This window comes from Agelaius phoeniceus, chromosome 2, assembly GCF_051311805.1.
Source record: "Agelaius phoeniceus isolate bAgePho1 chromosome 2, bAgePho1.hap1, whole genome shotgun sequence".
NCBI lineage: Eukaryota > Metazoa > Chordata > Aves > Passeriformes > Icteridae > Agelaius > Agelaius phoeniceus.
The window spans coordinates 40,564,983-40,589,290 of NC_135266.1; the positions used below are offsets into that span (position 1 = coordinate 40,564,983).

At 34.8% G+C, this 24,308-nt stretch overlaps 1 protein-coding gene across 18 annotated transcripts in view; it reads left to right on the forward strand.

Annotated features, from left to right (window-relative positions):
- DOCK9 (dedicator of cytokinesis 9) overlaps nt 1–24,308 on the forward strand; it is a 113,961-nt gene that overhangs the window by 82,271 nt on the left and 7,382 nt on the right. For 3 of the 18 annotated variants that reach the window (XM_077173541.1, XM_077173527.1, XM_077173528.1), the window contains exons 33-49: nt 156–276; nt 804–937; nt 1,576–1,749; nt 4,056–4,170; nt 5,037–5,103; nt 6,532–6,579; nt 8,334–8,470; nt 11,299–11,414; nt 13,142–13,279; nt 13,592–13,774; nt 14,392–14,505; nt 14,646–14,861; nt 16,564–16,621; nt 18,310–18,416; nt 21,701–21,823; nt 22,174–22,287; nt 23,780–23,926. In XM_077173541.1, the coding sequence (XP_077029656.1) occupies nt 156–276; nt 804–937; nt 1,576–1,749; nt 4,056–4,170; nt 5,037–5,103; nt 6,532–6,579; nt 8,334–8,470; nt 11,299–11,414; nt 13,142–13,279; nt 13,592–13,774; nt 14,392–14,505; nt 14,646–14,861; nt 16,564–16,621; nt 18,310–18,416; nt 21,701–21,823; nt 22,174–22,287; nt 23,780–23,926 (2,112 nt within the window). Of the gene's footprint in view, nt 1–155; nt 277–803; nt 938–1,575; nt 1,750–4,055; nt 4,171–5,036; nt 5,104–6,531; nt 6,580–8,333; nt 8,471–8,989; nt 9,034–11,298; nt 11,415–13,141; nt 13,280–13,591; nt 13,775–14,391; nt 14,506–14,645; nt 14,862–16,563; nt 16,622–18,309; nt 18,417–21,700; nt 21,824–22,173; nt 22,288–22,541; nt 22,982–23,779; nt 23,927–24,308 lie in introns of those variants that run through there. The other 15 variants (XM_077173533.1, XM_077173531.1, XM_077173534.1 and 12 more) reach the window with 8 other exon arrangements.

Consider the following 24,308-nt stretch of genomic DNA (forward strand, 5'->3'; position numbering starts at 1 on the left):
CATTCTTTTGAGCATATTTAATAGAAATTAAATTTTAAGGAAGAAATACTTAACAAATATTTCTCTAGAAGACATGTCATATTCTTGAAGTCCTTAATGTAGGAAAATAATCACTTAAATTTTAATATTTAAATTTTCCTCTCTCTTCCAAACAGAGCACAAAGGATGATGCACCAAGTTTGCCAACTGCAAGTCAGTTAGTAACACCACAAAAATCAGGAAACACATTGGATAACAACCTTCCTAAAGATCTGTTTGGTGTTATCTCTGGCATTGGTAAGCACTTAAAAAAAAGTAAAATAAAATAATTAAAGAGGAATTGTTTTATTTTTTCACTCTGAAATCTGACATGAAATCTGTCTTTGGGATCTTTTGGGGTTTGCTCTTTTATATGAAACTAAAGCTATTTTCTGGAGCAGGGCTGCTTTTTTTCCCTGTCAAAGGTGATAGTTAAATAGATATAAAAAATGGGAAAAGTTTGTTGGTTTTTTTTTTTTCATTAAATAGACATGCTTCTTCATGGAAGTGTGTATGTATTGCTACATGTGTTTTTTATGCATGGATATACATAGTTGTACATAAGTCTGTGTATATGTGCTTAGTCACCCTGAGACACATATATACTTTGCTGGCATTCTGGAATAAGTTTGTCTTCATTAAAAATAAGTAAATGGAATTAATTATTTGCCTTCTTAAAAAATATATGGTGATTTTAAAAGTCTGACTGAGCTATGGAGTGACTTGTTGTATTTATTGTTTGAGATTTTTATGTTGTTTGAGGTTGTGGTTTTATTTTTTTTTAGCTTCCCCATACACCACATCGACTCCAAATATTAATAGTGTGAGGAATGCTGACTCAAGAGGTTCCCTTATAAGCACAGACTCAGGAAACAGTCTCCCAGAAAGACACAGTGACAAGAGCAATTCTCTTGACAAGGTAACAAAAAACAAACCAAGATAAATCCTAAAAGTGTATTTCTAAAATTTCATCCTAAGTCTCATAGAAATTAACTTCTCTGATCTCCATTGTGAATAGGCTTTCTAGAATAACTTCAAAGCAGTATTTTATATAAATTTTTTGCAAAGTAATTATCTTGTGAACTCCTTTTGCATTGCATTTACCTAGTTGTTTCACAAAAAATGCAAACAGATTTCCAATGTAGAGACAAAATCAAGCAGTTGTTGTTTCCTTTGCTAGTGAAAGGCACTAGATGAAGTGTATTGATTGTTGCTTGAGAGGATTGAATTCCAGTTAGAACAGCTTCTTTGATTTTCTGGAGATCATAATTCCATCCCTTTCTATGCTCAGTATACTTGGCATTTTTAAAACTTTGAAAAAACCAGTTTTTGTGCTTTCTCTGGGTGATTTCTTTTATCTTAGTTTGACTTTTCTAAACCATTTCTTTAAAGCTGTTACAAATTAGGAGCTCTGGCTGCGGTAGCTCTGAGGTATTCAGTCCTGTCTTTCTCGAGTTTGTGTCAATGCTGATCACATTTCATTTTCCTAGCTCTGGTTGTGCAAGTCACAACATGTTGACTTTTTCCCCTTGACTCTGACATGCCTTCGTGGGGCAGAGAGAGAAGCTTCTCAGAAGGCACTCTGCTCATGCTTTGCGCCCAGGTGGAGAAGAAGAGGAAAATTGTCACCCTCCAAAGAAAAACCGTGTTACTATGGATTTTTCACTTCTGACAATCCCAGCTTTGCCAGAGAACATTTTGCATACTACTTTCTCTCTTCAGTTACAAGAAGTATCTGATTTTTGTGCTTGGTATAGTTAAGCTTCTGAGTGAAGTGTGTGGTCAGTAGTTTTGCCGCTTCTTTGCAACAGTTGAATCTCAAACCCAATATATGCAATTTGACCATGTAAAATATGTTCAAATGTCAAACCTGGGGTACATGCACGTGATCTAGTTCAAGCATATAAAAAATACAATCAGTTTCAATAACTGCAGAATTTGAGTCTTGGGGTCTTTGATAGAACTGAAAGTTCTTCTTTGGTGTTGACCAAGGTAATAAAGAAATATCTTGGTATGCACTGTTGCTAAATGGCAATGCTGTCATCTCTTACTTAGTTGTTATGTTGTTAATTACTAATGTGTAGTGTTTTCACCAAGTAAAAGGGTTTTCAAAGGAGTCAACAGCCTTTGAAAATTCTACTCTGGTCTGCCAACTTAGGTAACAGAGGATTTATGTTTTGCATGCTGTTGATATTTTCCCCAAATAATTCTGGCTTCTTATTTGTTGCTTTCTGAACTTTCTTTCTAGTAGATCAGTTGTTCAGTGCATGTTATCTCCAAGTTTTTGCTCATTGCTTGATATCATTATAGTGAAGAGACATGTTTTTGTTCTAATTTTCTTTCAGAATCATCTCTAGTATTATGCTTGTGGAATCAGAATAGACTGGAAGTATATCAGTTTCTATTTCAATATGTGTATACTTTATTTAGGTTATTGACATGATTCTAAATGAAATAGCTATAGTCCTATTTTATCTGTGTGTATCTTCAACAGTCTTAGTGGGATTATTATCTAGTGCTCTGGGCAGTTTCTTAGAGTCTTGGAAACACAATTCTGTTTCTGCTTGTCACCCATTGATTGCCTGCTATGGCATCCAAAAAGCTGTAGAGCAGCACCTCCTTGTTCACCAGAGATATTTCAAAATAAACAGTTTTTGAGGTCTTTTTGAGGTCTTTAGAATCTGCAATAATTGAGCTCACAGAGGTGTCCACCTCCTCCTAAATTACAGTAACTTCTGGCTATTCATCATAGTTTCACTGTGCATCCATTCAATGACTAGTATGTGATTTACACATTTACTGGTATCAGATTCACAGATTGGTTTAGGACAGGAATTCTTTGATGCAACAGAATGCATAAAAAGGGCTCAGCAGTCAATGGTTGCTGTGAAATGTTCCTTCATGGTTAGTGTGTCTCCTGCTTTCAGGTAGGAGTATGCCAAGAAGTGTTGTTCTAATGTCACTTCTTGCTTTGTTTGTGAAACCAAGTGCTTTTCTCCCTTGAGGCTACCCTTGTATTTGTAAATTTTTTATAGTAAGAGTTGTACAGATCAATTATACCAGACTGTTGACTTTACAGAAAATGTATTAAGTGTCTGGTTCATTTTCCATTTGCATAAGTGGCATATTGGACGTGAGAATTATGCACTATAAGGGGCATCATTTATACTTTAAACAAAAGTTTATACAGTATATCTATAAAAGCTTCAGACTGAGGATTTTGTAACACTATACTGTGTGGAAATCATCCTTTTACAAGTCTCTGCCCAAAGTTCAGTTTATATATTTTTACAATTTTTATTTTTCCATTTTTTTTAGGTGCTATACATTTTGCAAGACCAATCAATTATAGAGCTTTTATCTTTTTGCACAGATGATGGTATTGTGGGTTGCTGATAAACTTCCCACACGTGTAGGAATTACATTAAAAAGTGAAACAGGGAAAGGGTTTTGCTTTTGTTTAGGTTTTTTTGTTTGTATGTTGGGAGAGGAGGGGAGGGGAAGAGCAAGTTACTTAGTAGCAGTTAGTCTTCCAGAATGTATGTTATTGCCCTTTATGTATGTTTTTCTTGAGGTTCTAATATCTTTAAGTGGAACAAATTTTGTAGAGGCAGTCCTGTCTACAGTTCAGCAGAAAGTCTCTTGAAAAGCAAAGGAGAATATATGTATCACCTAACAGTAGCATTTGGTTTTCAAGTATTCAGTCTAAGCAGAAAGGGCAGGCTTGATTTCTACAATGTGAGTACCTAGGTATAATTAACTTGTTCAATAATCACTCCTAGGTGACTTTCCCTTTTGCTCCTAGGGGAAAAAAAATATACCTAGAAGGAATTAAAAACAAGCAAAGCAAAGAGGCCTAATTTGGTATACTTGTTGTGTGTAATGTGTGTTTTAGTGACCTGTCTCTACATGAAACATTTTTGTCTCCGTTCTGAGATCCTTTTTCTGCTGCAGGAATTATTAAAGCAATTGAAAACAATTTAGTTTGTTACTAGTTTAAGAACTCTTCAGCCAAAATACATCTGTTTGCTTTTCAGAACCAGCAGAGCAGCACTTTAGGAAGTTCTGTTGTTCGATATGACAAACTTGACCAAGCAGAGATCAAAAGTCTGCTCATGTGTTTCCTTCATATTTTAAGAAGCATGTCAGATGGTAGGTAATTCCTCCTGCTTTTTATAAATTCAAAGTCATTTGCTGGATTTATGCCTGTTATTTCAATAACTTCTCAAAATTAGCAGAATATAGGTGTAGGTACCATGACGTGCTGTGTTTTACAAATATGTGTGATCACTCAAATTCAACTCTGTCTGAAACCTTGTAAGCATTAAGTACTCATTATTTATTCAAAGTGTGAGGTCAACTAAAGGACTTTTTAAGAAAGTGAATATTTGTGTGTGATGGTACAGTTTGGTTTGTAAAACAGAGGTGAAGAATAATTCATTGTTCTGTAAAAGTGTCTTGGGCTCTGTTCTGCAGAACTTGCTGTATTACAAGGAACCAAATTATTTGATTGTTGTATATATTTCCATTTCTGGAATATGGAGGTGTTAGTCCTTCTTCATTCTTCTGGGATGTTTGTGAGATGATCCATTGAATTTTTGAAAGAGTCATGTTATCCTGGAGAAGGTTACAGAGGTATAGAAATAGGGCATGAATGGCACATCTTACTTGTTTGTTAGGATCATACATCTTGGAATCATCCCTGTCTGTGATCAAAGAAAAAAAATTATTAATTTTAATTAAAAAAAATGTTGGGACCCATCTGTAAAGAAGCAGGTTATAGGACTAACAGTCTGAAATATTCTGAAGTCTTACATTATTATAGGGCTGTAGGCGCTACAGGCTACACAATTATTACTATGTAAAATATGAAATTGGATGGGAATGTTATGGGCTATTAATTAATATCATATTGCAGAAACTCATTTGGAGAATTGATATGAGCATTTGTATAATCAGTTTTAAGGAAAACTTCAAATAGTAATTGTTACCTTTTAAATTGTTATTCATTTTCCTAGATGCATTGTTTACATATTGGAACAAGGCTACAAAATCTGAACTCATGGACTTTTTCACCATTACAGAGTAAGTTTTTGTTGTGCTTGTCATGCAGCTGTATGTTCTGCTGTTCTATTAACAATTTGAGTGTGGATATAAGCATGTGTAAATGCTTTTTTGCTTGTTCTGTTGTTTTGTTTAGTTTTTTTTAATAATATTGCTCTGATCTGTTTGGAAGTCCTTAACTTGATGTCCCCAGTTGCATGTCTGTCCAAGTCCGTGATAGTCTCTGGAATCAGGCAATACAGAAGGGATCTCAGGAGGTTCTTGAAGAACAAGTAGTGCTCAGAGTATTGCAGTGCTCATGGAGGAGGAACCAACTGTCTTGATACCCTTCTGCATTAAACTGTGTCTTGTAACATCAGCTGTTCAATAGCAAATACATGGTTGTGTAGCAAAACTGATTGAATTGCATAACTTCAGAACTGTGCTCCTAGCATTCCTCATGTGTCCTCTGCTATTCCCTAAGGGAATAGGTACAGGATGAGTCCACTATTCCAGTATGAGTCCACTAGTCTAAAAGACAAGAAGATCTCAGAAGGGGGAGTTGAGGTTATTTTGTGCTCAGAATGACAAGTCTGAGGAAGGCAAACACCATTCTGCCCAGACAGGTTGGAGAGAGCTGAGCTACTCAAGGTCTCAGTAAAAAATGAAGCTGAGTTGAAGAGGCAGTAAGGCAGTCTGTTCTCTCATTCTCAGCTGGCACATGGAAGACAGAGCCTGAGAACTGGCTTTCCTTTTGGCTTTACACTTTAGAGAAGAACTTTTAGAATACCTTATTGGATCAACATGGATGTTGTATTTTTTTCTGTATTATTGGGATAAATGTTTACAGTGTGAAAAGAGTAAAATAAAATCAGTATTACAGCTCCACTCACACCACTTCTCTTGATTTGAAAATATGACTTCTAGTTAATTAGTCATTAGTGTTGTGCACTTACCAGTAATATAGATTATTTTTTTAATGAAAATTTTTTGTTGTTAATTTGTCTTTGTCATCATCTTGTTGTAAAAGCATATACCCTTTTGAAAATAGTTCTTTCAGAAACTATTATCTTGGAATCTGGAGACCTTAAATAAAACCCAACAAAACAAAAAAAAGCCAATTTGTAGCCAAGTGAATTTAGGCTGGGGTGGGGGGAAACAAAATGTTTTGCCCCTATTTTGAACACTTACACACAATTTAAAAAATTTGTGTAAATAGGCAATGTCTGGCTATCTCTTTGCTTCCCTCTTCCATGTTAGTTGTCCTGTCTTGTTGTCCATTTGTAGATAACTGACACATTTACCTTTTCTTGGCTTGGGGTTTGGAAGGGAATTTCAAGGCTGGGAGAAATAAAGAACTTTTATGATGCAAGAGTTTAAAGTTAACAATAATTGTTGAATAATTCCAGTGTACATAAATCTGGAAAAGATTTTTTAAAGTGTGGCTTCTCTGACTTGTGTTCTCTGCAGAGTGTGCTTACATCAGTTCCAGTACATGGGGAAACGATACATAGCCAGGTACTGTGTGGAATTTAAATTTCACTCTCTTGTTTGTTAATAACTGCACTGTGTGAGGTATGCCTTGAACTTCTGTAACAAATAAACTGCACAAGTAGAAAAGTTATTGTGGAATGATGCGTAAGATTTTGAAGTCAGTAACTGGTTACCATATTAACAAATCTGTATCCTGTCTGGAAGTCTGGTATTTGTTTAAGAATGTTCTGTGAGCTGTTTTTGAATGATGACTTCAGAAGCCACCCCTTAAAAGCTATCTTTTACAGCATTTTTTCATTGAAATAATTTCTTTGGGAAAGAAATTTTATGATGTTTTGTTTATTCAGTTGGCCATAAAACCACGTAAATTGAAATGTTTCAGAAATTTCATATATTTAGTGTTTTTACTTGAAGGTAAGTAGTGAACATTCCAGCACTGCTGTTTTTAAATTTGAAGTCTGAAGAAAATCTGTGGAAGTCAGAAACCAGTATTAATTTATTTTTATATCTTTGCATTAATTTTTTTTTAATACAAAGTGTTTTTTAGTGAAGTAAGAGATCCAACGTCTTTAGGCCTTATGCTGTGGTTGACATGGTAAAAGTGTTATAATTAAACTGATGTGGTTAAAATACTGGCCCTTTTGAACTCAGTGAGAAATTTGTTGCTGACTTTGGATGGTAATACATTCTAACTATAATGTTAGCTTTTTTGGTTTTAATTTAGATAATGTGAATCTTCTTCTACAGACTTGACTCTCTCCTTGGAGTTTTTTCTGGGGGGCAAAAAATGGTTCACATAACGTAAAAAACTCAAAAATAAATCTGGCTTTCTTAAGCCAGATTTTTTGATTGTAATCTTTGTGTTCAAATGCACATCAAACTCTGGATGTACAGGAGATTATAATTCTCAAGCTTTTTATAAAAGTTCTTCCAACTTCTTTGTTTGATGAGTTTGTAGAGGACACTACTACACTTCTTTTTTGTTTGCTCATCACCTGGTCTGTGTGCTGCATGTTAATGTTGAAAATGCTGAGCTATGGAAAGCATCTGGTGTTGTGAATTTTCCCAGTAAATGTAACTTTCATGTCTTTCACATTGTCACTACACTGAAGTATATCACAGTCAATGCACATACTGTTAAAATACACAGATGACAGAGAACGAGAGGGAACAGGGAATTCTGCAGTTCAAGCACTGGTTTTCATTTTTCATCAGCTCTGGTGGTGGTACACAGTAGGAAGTTAGCCTGTACTGATTGCTAACACAGATCACTTTTCTGTTTTCTTCATTTGATTGCTGCAAATTTAACAAAGTCTATGGCTCTTCTCCCTTCCTGCTTGGGTAAGAAGTATATGATACTGTCTCAGTTAATTCCTGCTCTCCTGTTGCATGCATGCTTTCTAATTTTACTGCTGTGTGTCCTAACTTTTTTGCTATTTTTTTGCAATCAAAATAGAGGATTCAGTTTTGGGTTCTGAATATTTTCAGAATATTTATATTTGCAAATACCATTTTTTTTGAAAGCTCTGAAGTAAATTTAGCACTTCAAGAGTGACTGCTTATGTGCTTTTGCTTTCATGCTTTGAGGTTTTAAGAAAGAGTTTGCTGTGATGCTTTTTTTTTGAGCTACCTATTTTTGTTTTATAAAGAAAACAGTGAATAGGTTGCATTATAATTCTTTCTATAAAACTTCTTGTGCTTAACTAACAGCACTTCCTGTCTTGCTGCAGTTTGACATGTCTAACTTTTGCTTCTATCCCATTTCACCCATCTTGCAGGAACCAGGAGGGGTTAGGATCCATAGTTCATGATCGAAAATCTCAGACATTGCCTGTTTCCCGTAACAGAACAGGAATGATGCATGCCAGATTGCAGCAGCTGAGCAGCCTGGATAACTCTCTCACTTTTAACCACAGTAAGTCTCATGACATGATAACATCTGTCATCCTCAACCAGTACCACAACACCAGAGACAGGTCCCAGAGCCACACCAGTGCATCCCAATGACTTTTACTGTTCCAGGTCAAACAAATAGCTGGAAGCAGTCCATGGTCTGTTCTCTGCTTTGTGATAGAGCAATCACTGCTGGGTGGTGCCATAACATGGAGCATGGTTAACTACAGTCTATCTTAAAACTGTATTTTAATATTTTCTTTTAGTTATGTACGCATCACACTTTGCTGCGCATAGTTACAAAATTGACTTTTTGGTTTTCTATTTGTTTTATTGAGCTTCAATTTTTTTCTTCTCCTATGTGGTCTTATAAATTACTAGTCTCAAATTAAATATATGTATTCTGACCATATCTCCATGTTTTGACATCCCCTGAAGAGAAATAAGTTTCTTAGAATTTCTACAAAGATTGCAAGCCCATGATTTAGTTTGTCTGGAAGTGAAAAAGCGTCCAATAATGAAGTGATTTTTCTGTTTTCAGTGTGAGAAAGATATCAAGTATTCTTGGAATTTCTGTAGACAATGGTAAGATTTAATCAGGTTGAAGTCAGCTTGTATAGACTGCTGTATTGAAAACTAAATCTGCTTGTGGCCTATCTTTTTAAACATTCTGCTTCTAAATTGCAATATACTGTATGTAAAGTATTCTAAAGCACCATTTTCAAATTTCAGCTTCAAAAAACAATGAAACTGGTTGACTAATTCAGTAAAATACAGCACTGGTATTGAAGAGTTGTGTGCAGTAAAACTTGAGTTAACTGTATTTTCACTGTGTTCATTCTTTGATTTCTCAAAGCATATCTAACTGTCCCTTAAAATCTTTTAGCTCTTTTTCTGTAATGTAAAGCAAAATTTAGCCTAATTGCACAAGACTTATCACATTGTCTTGTGTAAAAGTGAAAAAACAATCCCACAAAACCTCTCTATTCATAAATGCATTATCACATCTGTTTAAATGTAAGAAATGCAATTGCCTGCTTTTAAAATGTCAGGCAAGTATATGGAAATTACTTTTTTTTCCCTTGCAATCAGTCTGCTACTGCTTTATCATCATAATTTCTACATGGTTGTTGATACACAAAAGAAAGCCTTTACACTACATGGCTACACATTTGGTACAGTAAAATAATTTGCAGATAAAGGCTGGTTTAAAAAAAAAACCTCTGAGAAACAGATAACATGTCCCTGTGCAAAGAGATTTCATGCTTTCAGAACTTGGCAATATTTACTGACTTTTTAGGAAAATGAGCTGAAAGATTTTAAAAAATGCATGCCTATGTAAAAAGAAACTTTCCATTCCTTTCCAACTGAAGGAAATTATGAAGGAAGGTGTCTTATTCAGATAACTTTGTCTAAACTGATAATAGGTGTTTTTTTTTTTTAATGGACAGTTAATAAATATCAGGATATTATACATTGTATTGACCAAGGTTTTACAAATCAAAAATATGTTGCTGTAAAAACCACATGAAGTATGAAATTGATTTTTATATCTTTGTTCTGTTGTTGTTAACATCCAGTTTTGTTTAGTTGTCAGTCTGCCTCTATCATGTATGCAAAATAGCATTCAGAGCTTGAATAATCTTGCAGATATTTTGTGTGGGATACATAAAGAAAGGAAGTGGCTGGTGGAAATAGTTGCTTTACTTGTTTCTAAAATCAAGATTCTTTGGCAAGATAGTTGTCTATTAGTGTAAATTATAAACTTATTTTCTCGCTTTCTACCCACCTAAGCTAGAAATAGAACTGAAATACTTTTTCATATATACCTTTTCAATATCTATCATACCTGAAAGGTATGATACCTTTCATCTCTGAGAAATTTCAGTGTAGTTTTGTGCTTAAAGAAAGAACATATAAGTCTAAAGAAATTGGTGGTTATGGGTATATGTGTGTAGTTCAGCCAGGGAAGCAAGAGGGTGCAGAAAGAAGTGGCCAGGTGTCATTACAAAGGAGTTTGGCATTTCTTCTGTTCTTTACTTGATTTCAACAAGTTTGTCATCCTTGTCATTTATTTAGTGATGCTAAGTTGTTTGTAAATCTGACATTTAAACATGACCCAGACCAAATGTTTATAAAGCAGCCTAGTCACGTTTGTCAATCTGGTGCTTCATGACCATTGTTAGGGAACAGAAGTGAGACATTATTATCAGTGCTGAGGTAGGATATGTTTTTGAGATTATTAAAGTTCACTGTGGAGCTAGAAGTGATAGAATGTTTTTATTAAATATGGAGATATTGCATTGCTACAAGAGCAGAATTCATTACTGCGGTGGTAAACTGCATATAAGTATGGGATTGTATTCCTTCAACTCTTACTGTTTTGTATTTTTATCCTGATTGACTTGTGATTAACTTTGAGACCATTGTAACATCACTAAATTGCCAAAACTACATATTTTCAGCTGTAACTTCATCCTACTGCAGTACTTACCAATATATGTGTGTATATATATATATATAACTGTGTAGCTTTATATATATATATACATTTGTGTCTACATGCACATAAATATAAAATATCACATAGTTTTTAACTGCTGTTTAATGCTTCTGTTGTTGAAATTCTTACTTAATATATTTTATAGTCCTGTGCAAATTATGTTGGAATAATTGTCTGACCATATTTGAAACTATTTAAATGCATATGAATTATTTTCCTGTATTGAATACTAACTTCTGTTAGGCTTTTTACTTGTTAATCTTTTCCTAGTTCAGCAAGTCTTTTGGAAATAAGAAACATTTAAATGAGTGTATCCAGCACTTACACTTCATTTGGAATTTCTGTAGGCTATGGCCATTCAGATGCAGATGTCCTTCACCAGTCTTTACTTGAAGCAAATGTTGCCACCGAAGTTTGCATTACAATTCTGGACACTCTGTCATTATTCACAATGGCTTTTAAGGTTTGTTCATGACTTGGTGCTAACTTTTCCCATAAGTATCTTTGTGAAGATATACTTTCAAAAACTATTTTTTAAATTACATTTTTATAGTCTAGTTAAATAGCATTGCTAATTTTAGCTTCTCTAGCATTGTATTTTATTATTTTCATGAGAAAATGATAATATCTCACAGAAAAATGCTTTGGCTTCAGCTACACATCATACACCAGCAGTAATCTATGGGAAAAGCTCCCTCCTCAGACTAACTTAAAAATAGTTCTAGGAGCTTTGGTGTTTACCTAATATTAGTGGTAAAAGTGGCTTTTAAAGGCCATGTGGGGTGAAAGATCTATGGCAAAACCATAATTGGATACTCTCAGACTTTCATATTGAACTTGGCTGCTTATTATAGTAATGCACTCCTTAATAGTGATTTGTGTGTTCCTCTTCTGTAACTTTTTTCCATTTGTCCACTAATAAGACTTCTTTTAGTTGTATCAGTTGCTGTAGTTCTCCTGTGGAATCTTTATATAGCACACCAATTACTTACCCCTCTTGGCTGTTTTTCTGAGGTTTTCCAGACTTTAAATCGAAGCCATAAAAAGAAGAGATGATAACTCTAGCTTGTTTCTCCTTTAATTGGGGCAGTGTATCCAGATTCTTGCTTGAAGATTCAAATTTAGTGTCTTATCTTTAATCTAGTTATGAAAACATGAGCTTATTTACAATGAGCTTCCTTTTTTTCTGGTAATTAATTTCGTAGAGTTTAGAGCCAGTTCTGTCCACAGATCTGGTTACAGAATTGAAAATTAATAAGCTAGCTATAAAGATTTTAAAAGGAATGAACACTAATTATCCTGTAATTATCAACCCATCATGCTTGGAATGACAATCCTTCACAGTTATCTCTGTGTTGTATACTGAGAAGGTAGGCAAGAGTATGCCAAAATAGTTTCAAAGATACAAATAAAACAGGACAATCAAGAGTTTCTATTCAATAAACTGCACTAAAATATATAAAATCAAAGTCATATGGTTTGGGTAGTAAGGAACTTTCCAAGATCATCTAGTTCAACCCTTCTGCATGGGCAGAGACAATTTCCACTAGGCCAGCTCCATCCAGCTTGGCCTTGAAAAAACCTTTCAAGGAATCGCGCATCCTCTACTTCCCAGGGCAACCTGTCCCCTTGCCTCAGCACCCTCACTGTAGAAAAAGTTCTGCTTATGTCCAGTCTGAACCCAGCCTCTTCCACTCCTTTGGAGGCTTTATATGCAGGTTTGGATGTTTATATTATTATTTGGAGGTTTATATGCAGAGATGACAAGGAAGAGTGGAGTGCACCTAGGGGCGTATCAGAAGGGGCAGGACCTTGTAGAATCACATTGTAGTAGGAGATTCTGCTATGAGAAAATTCCCCTGTGTGGGCTGCTAAAGCCAGTGTAAGCAAAGTCTGTTAATACTTTGAGTGTACCCCTCAAAAAGCTATTAATAGTCATGGATTTAATTAACAACTGATAAAAACAATCATATTCTGTAAGTCTATTCAGAAGGAAACCCTTTATAAGCAAAATTAATGAAGTGTTAGAAATACCTAGTTAGAATTCAGATATGTGTGTGTTATACATCTTGGTAATGCCATAGAGGTTATATTTTTTTAAATGTCTTGCTTTTTGATGATGTGTATATGCTCTTATAGTATAAATGTATTGCTGTACAAAACTCCTAAATCCTTGCTATTGTTTTAAAGAATCAGCTACTGACTGATCACGGACACAATCCACTGATGAAGAAAGTATTTGATGTATACCTCTGCTTCCTTCAAAAGAATCAGTCTGAAACAGCATTGAAAAATGTATTCAGTGCTTTAAGGGCACTTATTTACAAGGTAAGAAGTTTTTAAAAATTCATCTTCAAGTACTTGTCCAGTTCTTTAGTTAACAATATATTATATAGGAATTTAAGAACTAACATACCAAAATAAAATTGGTGATTCTGAACTGATGTGATCTCAACAGTGTGGAATGCTTGTCCTTTGATTTGCTGTAAAAATTGTTTTGTGTCATGACCTACTCTAACTCTTGCTCTTTCCACAGTTTGAGGATATGAATATATTTGTGTTTTTCTTGACATGCTTAATTTATCAAGATCTGACCCTAGTTTTAATGAATAAATTCTTTGTTTTCTTCTTTTTCCTCAGTTTCCTTCTACATTTTATGAAGGTAGAGCTGATATGTGTTCTGCACTGTGCTATGAAATTCTGAAGTACTGTAATTCCAAGCTGAGTTCAATTCGTAATGAAGCTTCCCAGTTACTGTACTTCTTGATGAGAAATAATTTTGACTACACAGGGAAGAAGTCTTTTGTTCGAACACATCTGCAAGTTAGTATATTTTCTTTTTGTTTTAATATTGGAGATACACAGTTGCATACCAGTGTGCAAAGCCCTGTCAGATAGACTTAAAATAATTTATTTGGGGTTCAAGCAAGGCTGGTACTAAGAGTAAGAAGATGGCCATAAAAATATATTCAGTACAAGGAAATACTTAGAAACAGTTGGATGACCCTGTGTTTTGTAGGAAATTAATTTTATTTGTCAGTGCAAACATTCTGTTTTGTAGATGTTATTTTGTTTGTTAAATGGTGTATCCTGTTGCATCTGAAGAAGGAAAAGAATGCAGCAACAAGCACACAGAAGTCTAAAATAGTGCAAATAATTTGAAAATTGTGTGTCTTGACAAAGCTGGGAGCAGTAGTTTGCCAGTTTAATGACCTCTGGCTAATTCACCTAGCAGTCAGTCATGTGTCTTGAATTTACACAAGCCTGTTTTATCCTATGTTATTGTACAAGTAATTGGAAAAGAATCCCCAAACATTATTTTATTTAGGAGAATGATTTTTCAATTAAAAAGAACAAAACTTCCTTTGTAATTGCCTTAGAGGTACATCTCAAGGGTATTTAATGAAATATGCTCTAACATGATGTTTGTTTCTGTCAAGGTTATTATTTCAGTAAGCCAGTTAATTGCTGATGTGGTTGGAATTGGAGGAACTAGATTTCAGCAGTCTCTTTCCATCATCAACAACTGTGCCAATAACGACAGAATTATTAAGGTCTGGCTTTATTCCTATTTCCATACTGTGGAAGGATGCTTGAAGACTCTTTCACAGCATCTTTTCCAGTTGTGTTTTATCACTTTGTTGTGCAATGACTAGGAAAACACAGTAGTTAACCTGACTTTTCCATGTTTTAGCACACTACATTCCCTTCTGATGTTAAGGATTTAACCAAACGGATTCGTACGGTGCTGATGGCTACGGCTCAGATGAAGGAACATGAGAATGATCCAGAAATGCTTGTAGACCTCCAGTACAGCTTGGCAAAGTCCTATGCAAGTACACCTGAACTGAGGAAGACGTGGTTAGACAGCATGGCAAGGATCCATGTTAAAAATGGAGATCTTTCAGAGGTAAGAGGCAAAAAAATCAAATTAGTTGTAGCTCTGTAATAAACTTAAGCTTATCTTTATAGAAAGGGAGTGTACTATATGTAGTTGCTAGCATGTAACATAATAAGTCTTTTTTAACAGTTTTTGAATTGTTGCTGGATTGATTTCAATAGCTGATAAGCTTTTGTCCTACCCAAGTACATCTGTAAGTAATTTCTCGTTATTAATGAAAGGAACATGTTTAACTGCTATAACTGACACACTACTAAGAATGGAATGCACAATTCAAGCCATGGAAGAGAGGTCTTTTGCTTAAAAATATCTTTGTTATTACTTGTTTAAACACTTAAAGCCACTCCTTGAATTCTCCTCCAGTTGCCTTTACAGAATTAGCTTGACTTTATTCCAAATTGCTTACTAAAAAACCTACTAATGTTCTTAAAACTGACAAATAATTTTTTGTGTCATTTGAAAAAAGGAAAGCTTTCTGTTTTTACTGTGCTCTTAAAATAGTCAGTTCTAGCAAGAAGCAGAATTGGGGATTGTTATATGTCTTAATGAGACATTAACACTTAACTGGATTCAGATTAATTTTGTCTCTTTCTGGAAGGTTTTTCCATCTGAAAGTAAATTGCTTTGTATGAAATCATTGCATTTCATAAACATCTGTTAAAATGAGCATCATGTGAGCAAGTAAAAATCTCCAAGAAATAGAAGATGCCATCTTCCAAACTCAGTTCTTAGTATTAGAATTTTCTTCTTCTACATGGTAGCAACACAGAAGAAATACACATTACTCTGTTATTAGCTTGTCTTTTGAACTGAACAGCTTCACCTCTCTGAGAATACAAAGTCTTGTAGTCCTTTTCAGTTATGTTTCTCATTTTTTGTTAAAATCCTAGAATCTTTGACTGTGCAGCTAGAGGAAGATGTCTGCAAATCATCAAGTTCAACTTGATATAAAGTATGAGTTCATTTCTGGCAGATTCTTACCTTTTTCCTTCACCCCTTCACCTTCATTGCTTGAGGTTGTGCAGCCTCCATATTTGAGCTGTTCAACTGATAGTTACTTTGCTGAAAGCCTAAGCCTTTTTAATAAAATAAGGATGTGAAATATTTTTATTTTTTTTGGAGAAAAGTGGTCAGTATCAAATCCATAAAAAAATCTCAGATATCTGAAAATGATTCTGTCCCTCTTCTTTTTTTTTCTGTTTTTCAAACTGCACCAATTCCTTCAAATTCCATTCATGGGTTAGGTCTTTCTTGCTGCTCTCAAATGGCCTGTCACCAGTTTCTTCTGCATTTTTCTTGGTCAGGAGGCAAAAAGCAGACAAAACAGGTTAGCAGAAGGGCTACCAAATGTTGAGTAGAATCATTAATAGCTTAACACTTAAAATACCTCCCCCCAAAAGAGAGATTCACTTGTTTTTATCACATCATGATGTTCCTACCTTGTGATTTGTGACCCAGGGTCACTCTTAGATTGTGAGCTGCTGTCCATGCCACTCAGGGCTCTGGTTAAGAAGGAGTAAATGCACTTGCACTGTTATTGCTTTACATAAATGAGGTGGAGAATTCTTGCAGTAGTCATAGAATATCTCCTGCAAAGCAACAAAAAGGAAAACTGAAGAACCTGTCTCATACTGTTGCTCTCCATATATACCTTGTTTTTAATATTCCCATTTTAGTTGTATTTTAAAAGATTGTACTGTTTCTGTTTTAGGCAGCAATGTGCTATGTCCATGTAGCAGCACTGGTTGCAGAATATCTCACACGAAAAGGTATGATTTCAAAACCTTATTGTAATGTACTCAAATATATTTTTATTAGAATTTGGGAAAATAAATCATTTCCATGAGGAAGTTGTAGGTATTTCAGTGTTCACTAGGGAAAAAAATTCTGACCTAACCCAGTAGCAAACTCACATGCTTAAGAGTAAACTTGCATATCTAAGGGGCAGCATTTCAGGTGAAGGCAAAGCAAAATTTTTGGAAAGTAAAAATTTTAATTTTACACCAGAGCTGCTAATAGCTCAAATCAGATCCTTTCTAAAGCAAAGTTGTCTGTGAATATTCTTGTTTCTACAGTCTCTCACTACCTCTAGGGAAATCTGGCACTGCCAGAGGAGTCAAAATAAATTTGTACAAATTTTCAGATGTTCAGTGAATGACAATAGTGCTCAGGCTGTTTCACCTTGTTGTGGTATATTCTGCCAGCAGCTCTTTGTAAAAATGGATTTTGATGACCCTTGAGATAGGGTAGAAAATTACCTTTCATCTACAGGATCAGAAGAGTTCTCAGTCAGGGATTTGAGAGAGATAGAACTTAAATTAACAAAAAGAGCTGTCTTGAAGAAAATTTCAGGAATCTGTTAAAACTGATTATGATGTTGAGCTAGTGTTTTGGATTTGTGGGCAAATTCATGTTTGCATCTTTTTAGCTTTGCCTTTGCATGACAGTTCAAAATGAAGTAAGATCATGGGTGTAAAAGATGACTTATCTCTATTCTTGTTGTGCTTCTCACCAAATGCTTGTGCAGTGTATAGGCTATTTTCTTTGCCCCAGTGATTTCAGAACCTTCTCTGAGACCAAATCTGAAATAAGCTGCTTATTCAAATTACAGTGTCCAGTTGAAAGCCTGATGATACCTGAGAACTAGTGATAGTCTCTATTTATTTGTGAGTCCTTTGGGTGTTCAGCTATTTTTGTATACTGTCATATAAAATTGAGTTCCTCTCAGTAGAGGGTCAAACTCCTACCTGTGGTACTTCTAGGGACAGAAAAGCCCCTTGCATTTGAGGCAATCATTCAGTAAAACCTCTGATGGTCAGAACTCCTCACTGAGCAGCAAGAATCTTTGTAGGAAGAGTTGTAAAATAAATATGTGCAAATCTTTAAGCTTCCATAATATTTACTGATTGCCCTTGAGGTTTAATTGATAACAGAAAATCCTGTTTTCTTAATCCAGCAGTCTGATGTAATCAAAAATATCTAAAGAGCATGAGTAAAAGATATGGGTTTCATGTTGGAAACATGAATTCTATACTCCATTTTTGTTAAGGTTTTTTTTTTTAAAATAAAGGAAGTTAGATTGGTATTTTGTTAGTTTTTCCTGGTTTTCTGTGTTTGAATAATCTGGTTTGCCATCCCTTGATCAATTTTTTATGGTTAATGTCATTCATATTGTTCAGACTGGAAAAAATTATGTGCCAGGTCCTGCCCCTGTACTCAGGTCCAGTTGAGTAAGTAAACTTCATGGCAGTTTAATTAAATACTGTAAAAGTTACCTTGAGTACCTTAAACTTAGGGTGGGGTAGATTATAATCATGCAGTGGGAGGCTGATCTATTCCTTTATTTGGTGATAAGTATATTTAAACATGGCTTCTGCTTTATCCAGAATCACAAAATGGCCCAGTGTTATCCTGCTGGAGAAAACAAAATTTGTCTTTATTTCTTTTTCAATGACAGGGATGTTTAGGCAAGGCTGTACTGCTTTCAGAGTAATCACACCAAATATAGATGAAGAGGCTTCAATGATGGAGGATGTTGGAATGCAAGATGTTCACTTCAATGAAGTAAGTAAACATAAAAATGTTAAAATTTACATACATGGAAGGGCTGAGTGTTTTTGCAAATTTTATGTTTCAGTCTGGAGAATTACTGATACAAGGGATATAATAATTGTTTTCTGGTCTGCTATTTGTACCCTAAAGCTGAAATAAAAAATTTCTGTGAGGTGTCCTAGATTTAGAGAATTTACTGTAGACATGTATTTTAAATATAGTGCTAGCACATCAACTCAACTTTTATTCCACTTTTGGAGTAAAAGCAAATTGGGGGTTTATTCTAGTTGACAGGATGAACACTAATGTGGGTTACTTATTAGAGTTAGCAAAATCTGTTGTTTTGTAAAACTGACTTGGATTTCGAGTATTACTCCATCAGAAACCATGAAAATGTGTTCACTGGTTTTCTGCTGTTTACAATTTCCCAAAGCAAATATGCCATAACAATGAAAGTAGTTTTACTGACACCAAACTTGTGTCCATGTGTTTTTTCTGGCTTAAGTTTCACTCCTTGTGTGTTTGCTGATCCATCTGTGCAAGCTCTACAGTAAATTTTACTAGTAAGCAGCCTATATGAAAATGTTAATAATCTTGCTTCTGAAAAGCTATTTATGCACTCTGTATTTGCTGGTATAGTTGTGGCAGAGAGGGGCAGACCACAATTGGCAGGAGTTATGTTGGAAAACCCTCTGGTTTGTAAGTGTAATTGTACAACAAAAATATTTTTCGTTTGTGTTTTAATTAGTGTATGGTAAAGCTGTATGATAATATTACTTGACTGTGCAAATTGGTTTGTGGCTTGTATTTTTTTTAAATTTTTGTGCTGTCTTTTTAAAATCATTGATTCTTCTGATCCAGCATGAAATGTAGCATGTTACTCAAAGCAAAATGCAAGCTGCTCCAAGTTATAGAAGATCAGGAATTCTAGGGACTACTGCTGATGGAAAGTTTTGTTGGAAATTTCTGTCACTGTTTTCCTGCCAGACCATTGTCAGAGTTAAATTATTATGCATTTTTAAAAAAAAATTGGAATGTCTTTTTTCTTTTTCTCATTAGTCACTCCCTGCAGAAAGAATATACTGATTTTTCTGGGTCATTGAACCCTACACAAATTTATTTCCATCTCTCAGTATTTCCGTGGAACGGAAGTAAGCCAAGAGTGAAAATATAAGCCTGTACAGCTTGCAGAAGGATCAAACCAAGCCAAATTTTATTTTTTCCCTGCATGCAACCCTTTCTAAACTTAACCATATAGTACTCTAACTGATGAAATATTGAAAAAAGGTACTATTTTTCAGATAACTTCTGAAAGTTATCTGAAACATGGGAAAAGTAATAATAGGGGAGAAATAATAATAGTAATAATAACAAGAGTAACAATAGGGAAGAACAGTTTGGCTTCTGAAAATCCTTTCAGAAGTGCTTCAGAACAGACAGCCCTTTTCCTTCAGGAATAGGAACATATTCATAAATGGAGTGTTTCCTCAGTGTGTTCATAAGTTAGCAGAACTGTATTGTCTGAGAAAAAAATGAGGTCAATTGGGTGCAGAAGTCAAAAAGCAGAAACATCTTTCAAATTGTATTTTACTACTACTTAGCAAAATGATGCTCTGATGAGAATTCTTCTTATACATGGTAACAAGCCATGTGGAGTTTCTTCCCTTAAAACTAGTGATTTCCCTTTTTGCTAGTTATTTTAATTTCTAAAGGAGCATTTACAAGTATTGGAGGATAAGAGAGAATCCCTTCATGTTTTTAAAAGGGTCAAAATATCTTTCATATTCTCCAGTTTATAAAACCTCTTCCTAATTAAGTGAGATTTTTCTTAAGACTTACATAGATTCTCATTTTTAAGAAATTGAAATTTTGGGATTCTCAATTTAGTTCTCATTTTAAAAGAATTCTGTGTGAGGTCAGAGTTACTAAGCTAGCCAAAAATTTAGTTTGGTATTTTGCTTTTTAACAAGGCTACTGTGTGCATTTCATTGAAACAGTTGCTTGCCTGTGACATTCCATGAGAGGCATTGTCCTGAGTTGCAGATGGGTAAATAAAGGAACCTCGCAGGAACACAGTGTCCTCTCAAGGCTGTACAAAGACAAGTGCAAAGCCTTGCACCTTAAAAAAAAAAATCAGCAAAAAAATCTCAGTACAGGCCAAGCAGCAGCTCTGCAGAAAGACCTGGAAGTTCTAGTGGAGTGCCTGTTGAATGGGAATCATCAGCGTGGCTTTGTGGAAACAAAAGCCAATGCAGGTTGTGATGTGTTTGAGAGGATTGACTCAAGAAGCAGAGGGAAGGGGGTTTCTTCCCTTTTATGCTGGCATTTGTGGAACCCCATCTCTAACCTTGTGTCCAGCACTGACCCCCAAAAGTCAAGACAGATGTCAACAAACTGGAAGAAGTCCAGTCCAGAATCAGACTTTTCCAAGAAAAGCACCACTAAGAGCAAGAAGCTGTGCTCACAGGTGTCAAGGTGCATACATTGCACATATGGAAAAGAACTTTTCCCATGAGAATAGATAAATATTGAGACATGTGGCTCAAAAAATATTGTGTTCTTTTGCTCCTTCCTATCAGCTCTTCCACTTGAAGCTTGTGCTCTTCATGTTCTTTTCCTTTTGTAAACAGAATTTTACTTTTCTACATCTGGATGCCCTCTGGTGTCTGAATTAAGATTTGTGTCATAAACCAGTGTTTGTGGTCAGCCCTTGTGGTCCAGCAGTGACACTGGTCTGTCACTTGTCACCACTTGGCTGCTGAGAATGGAGGTACTGAGGAGTCTGTACAGCCCCATAATGACTGGGGGAAAGGAGGAAATATTTTAAGGTCTTTTACAGGATAAGGGATAAAGGTACCATTCTTTAGTCTGTGCTCGCAGTGTTAAAAATTGATTTTCTTAGTGATGTCTTTAAGCTGACTTAGTCCTCTTCCAAAGGGAAGAAGGAGGTGGAATAGAGTAGCTTCTAAGCACGAAAGGAGCTTTTCCAGCTTCTGGCTTCACCACTGTGATGCAAGAGTGGTAGAAGAAGGTCTAAAGAAGTTTCAAGAATATATAAAAGCAACATGCTGTTTGTAAATACAAGGAGTATGTGTGTAAACTCAGACCATTCTGTCTTGTTTTGTTTCCTTTTAGCATTTTTTGATTGCCACAATAACTTAAATTGCAAAGTGTACATAATTCTGTTTTGAGGCAAGATTTCCCTTTTCACTGGGAAGAATTTTGGTATAATTATTTGCTGTGCTTTTGATGAGTACTGAATTGTTTTACACTTTCAAATGTGTATCCAAATCTAGGATGTGCTGATGGAATTGTTGGAGCAGTGTGCTGATGGACTCTGGAAGGCAGAACGCTATGAACTCATTGCTGATATATATAAGCTTATAATTCCCATTTATGAAAAACGGAGAGATTTTGAGGTACTTAATTCATCAAAAGTAAATTTGAGCAAGAAAAAAACCCTGAATTTTCAAGTCTAACTGCATGACACATTGTACATCACATAATAAGAGTATTGAAATTGTAACTGAAATTTGAATGTGTTGAAATGTTTGTTTTAGTTTTAAATAATTATTTTTTTCTTTAAATATAAATAATTAAAAATTAGTCTTACATATTGTCATCCTGATACAAGTGCTAAACCTAATACTACCATTCAATAAAAGAATGTTTTCTGTTGTTACTGGCTACAAGGGCATAATTTATTATTTTAAGATAGGAAAGTTGTGCTTTGTTCTTCTCCCTCATTATTGTTTTCTTTTGCTTTTAGAGGCTTGCTCACTTATATGACACCCTTCATCGAGCATACAGCAAAGTTACTGAAGTTATGCATACAGGCAAGAGGCTGCTGGGGACTTATTTCAGGGTAGCATTCTTTGGACAAGTGAGTGTTCCTTTCACTGGCTTGCTCTATGCAGTGAGAAAAACCTGAATTTATTGTACAAGGTTTACTCTTTCATCATCTGTATTGATACCGTGACATAAAAAGCACAAGGAATATGTTCTGTATGAAAGAAAGAAACACCATCAGTAAATTATTTTTAAAACATTTATCAATTCCAGTAAAATTCTTATAATTTTCCTCAGTAAATTTTTTTGCCTTTTTTCCTTTTTTCTTCTTTTGTTTACTACCTTAAGGCAGCGGTAAGTTTTCTGTAATGTCAGTTTTTAGTGATGCATTGACTTAATGTCTGTAGTGCTACGGTGTGGTTTGCAAGGCTGCTTCTTAGATTGGTATGCATTAATAGCCATTGCAAGTCCAAAAGTAACATCAAGTTCCATTTAGAGAACAGATCACTCTTTTCTATGCATCAGTATTGCATGCTTCAAACCAAAGTTCTGGCTGTGTATTGGGCAGCTTCACATCCTCTGGTCCGTGTCTAGAATGCCTCTGTATCCCTATGGTATCACGCAGTATCCAGTAAAACACTATCTACATGCATAGGCCAGTTGCTTAATTGTCCAGCTGAGCATGGAGAATTGTAAAATACTCTGAGCAGTATAATTTTACATGTATTCTGTTGTCTTTTATGACTTTATAGCAATACCAGTTTACAGACAGTGAGACAGATGTTGAGGTAATTACAGTAACTGCTTACAAAGCAAGCAATGCAGTACCTACTACTGCATTTCACCTTAATTTGGTGTGGGTATTTTTGTCAATCTAGCCTGTGTTTATACATGATATGTTGTGCTTTTCTATTTTGTCTGTTTTGTTTATGACAAAAATATTTATTTTCTGGTTTCAAACATGAACTCAACATGGCTTGTTGTTTTAAACCAACGAACTGTTTCACTTTCCATGTGTTGTGCATTTAGGTGTGGTTTTAAAAACAGTACTGTGTGTAATCAAATAAAGAAGTAAATACCAATAGTACATCATAAAATTAAGATCTTTGCATAATTATATTTCATCTTGTGGAATTAATTTTTTATAACTACCTAAGGAAAAATATTAGATTATTTTAATGTAAACTTCTGCCAAAATAGTCACTTGTGAAACAGATAGTCCTGTTGGGCAAGACTACCAATTTTGGCAAGTGAAACAGTGCTGCAAGTTCACTTTTAAGTAAAAGTGAAAGAAACTTATCTCAAAGGCTTGTCACCATAGAATTGCTACAAACTTTTAAAATTTAAACTCTGTGTTTCCATTATCTTTCGCTCATGTTGTAGTAGAGAATTACATTTTTCTGAGTTTTTTTTTTTTATTCTCTTAGAAAATCTTTTTACTTAGATTTTAATTTCTGTCTATTTCTGTTTGCTTGAATACTAATGTTAAATGTTTATATTTCCTTTGAACCACACACATTATATCCATCTTAGTAATTTCCCTTATGTTTTATTCCCCAAGATTTTGATTACTTTATTTTTTACAGGGTTTCTTTGAGGATGAAGATGGAAAGGAGTATATCTATAAAGAGCCTAAACTCACACCTCTTTCAGAAATTTCCCAAAGACTCCAGAAACTCTACTCTGACAAATTTGGAGCTGAAAATGTCAAAATGATTCAGGATTCTGGCAAAGTATGATCTTTATTCTCTCTAAAAAAATTATAATATACTGCTTTCACTAGTTTACTTGAAATACTGTGAGCTCACTGGCTCTCATTTGGCACAAAGCATCTGCATCTAAAAGCTCTGCTGTTAGAAAGGCATGAGAGGAATGTTATCTCTCCTAAGTATGCTTTTTAGAGCAACCAAAAAGCTTAATTTCTGTAGTGTTACCTCTCAAAACAGTAATTGTATCTTAGAACAAATTTGGATTATGATCTTATTCTGATCTTATATTTCTTGCGCATTCATGCACAATCATTCTTTGGAAGTTCTTCCCTTTTCCACACCTTAGACTTTATGGTGATTTTCTCCTCACCCTTAGACTTTATGGTGACTTCCTCATAGTATAATT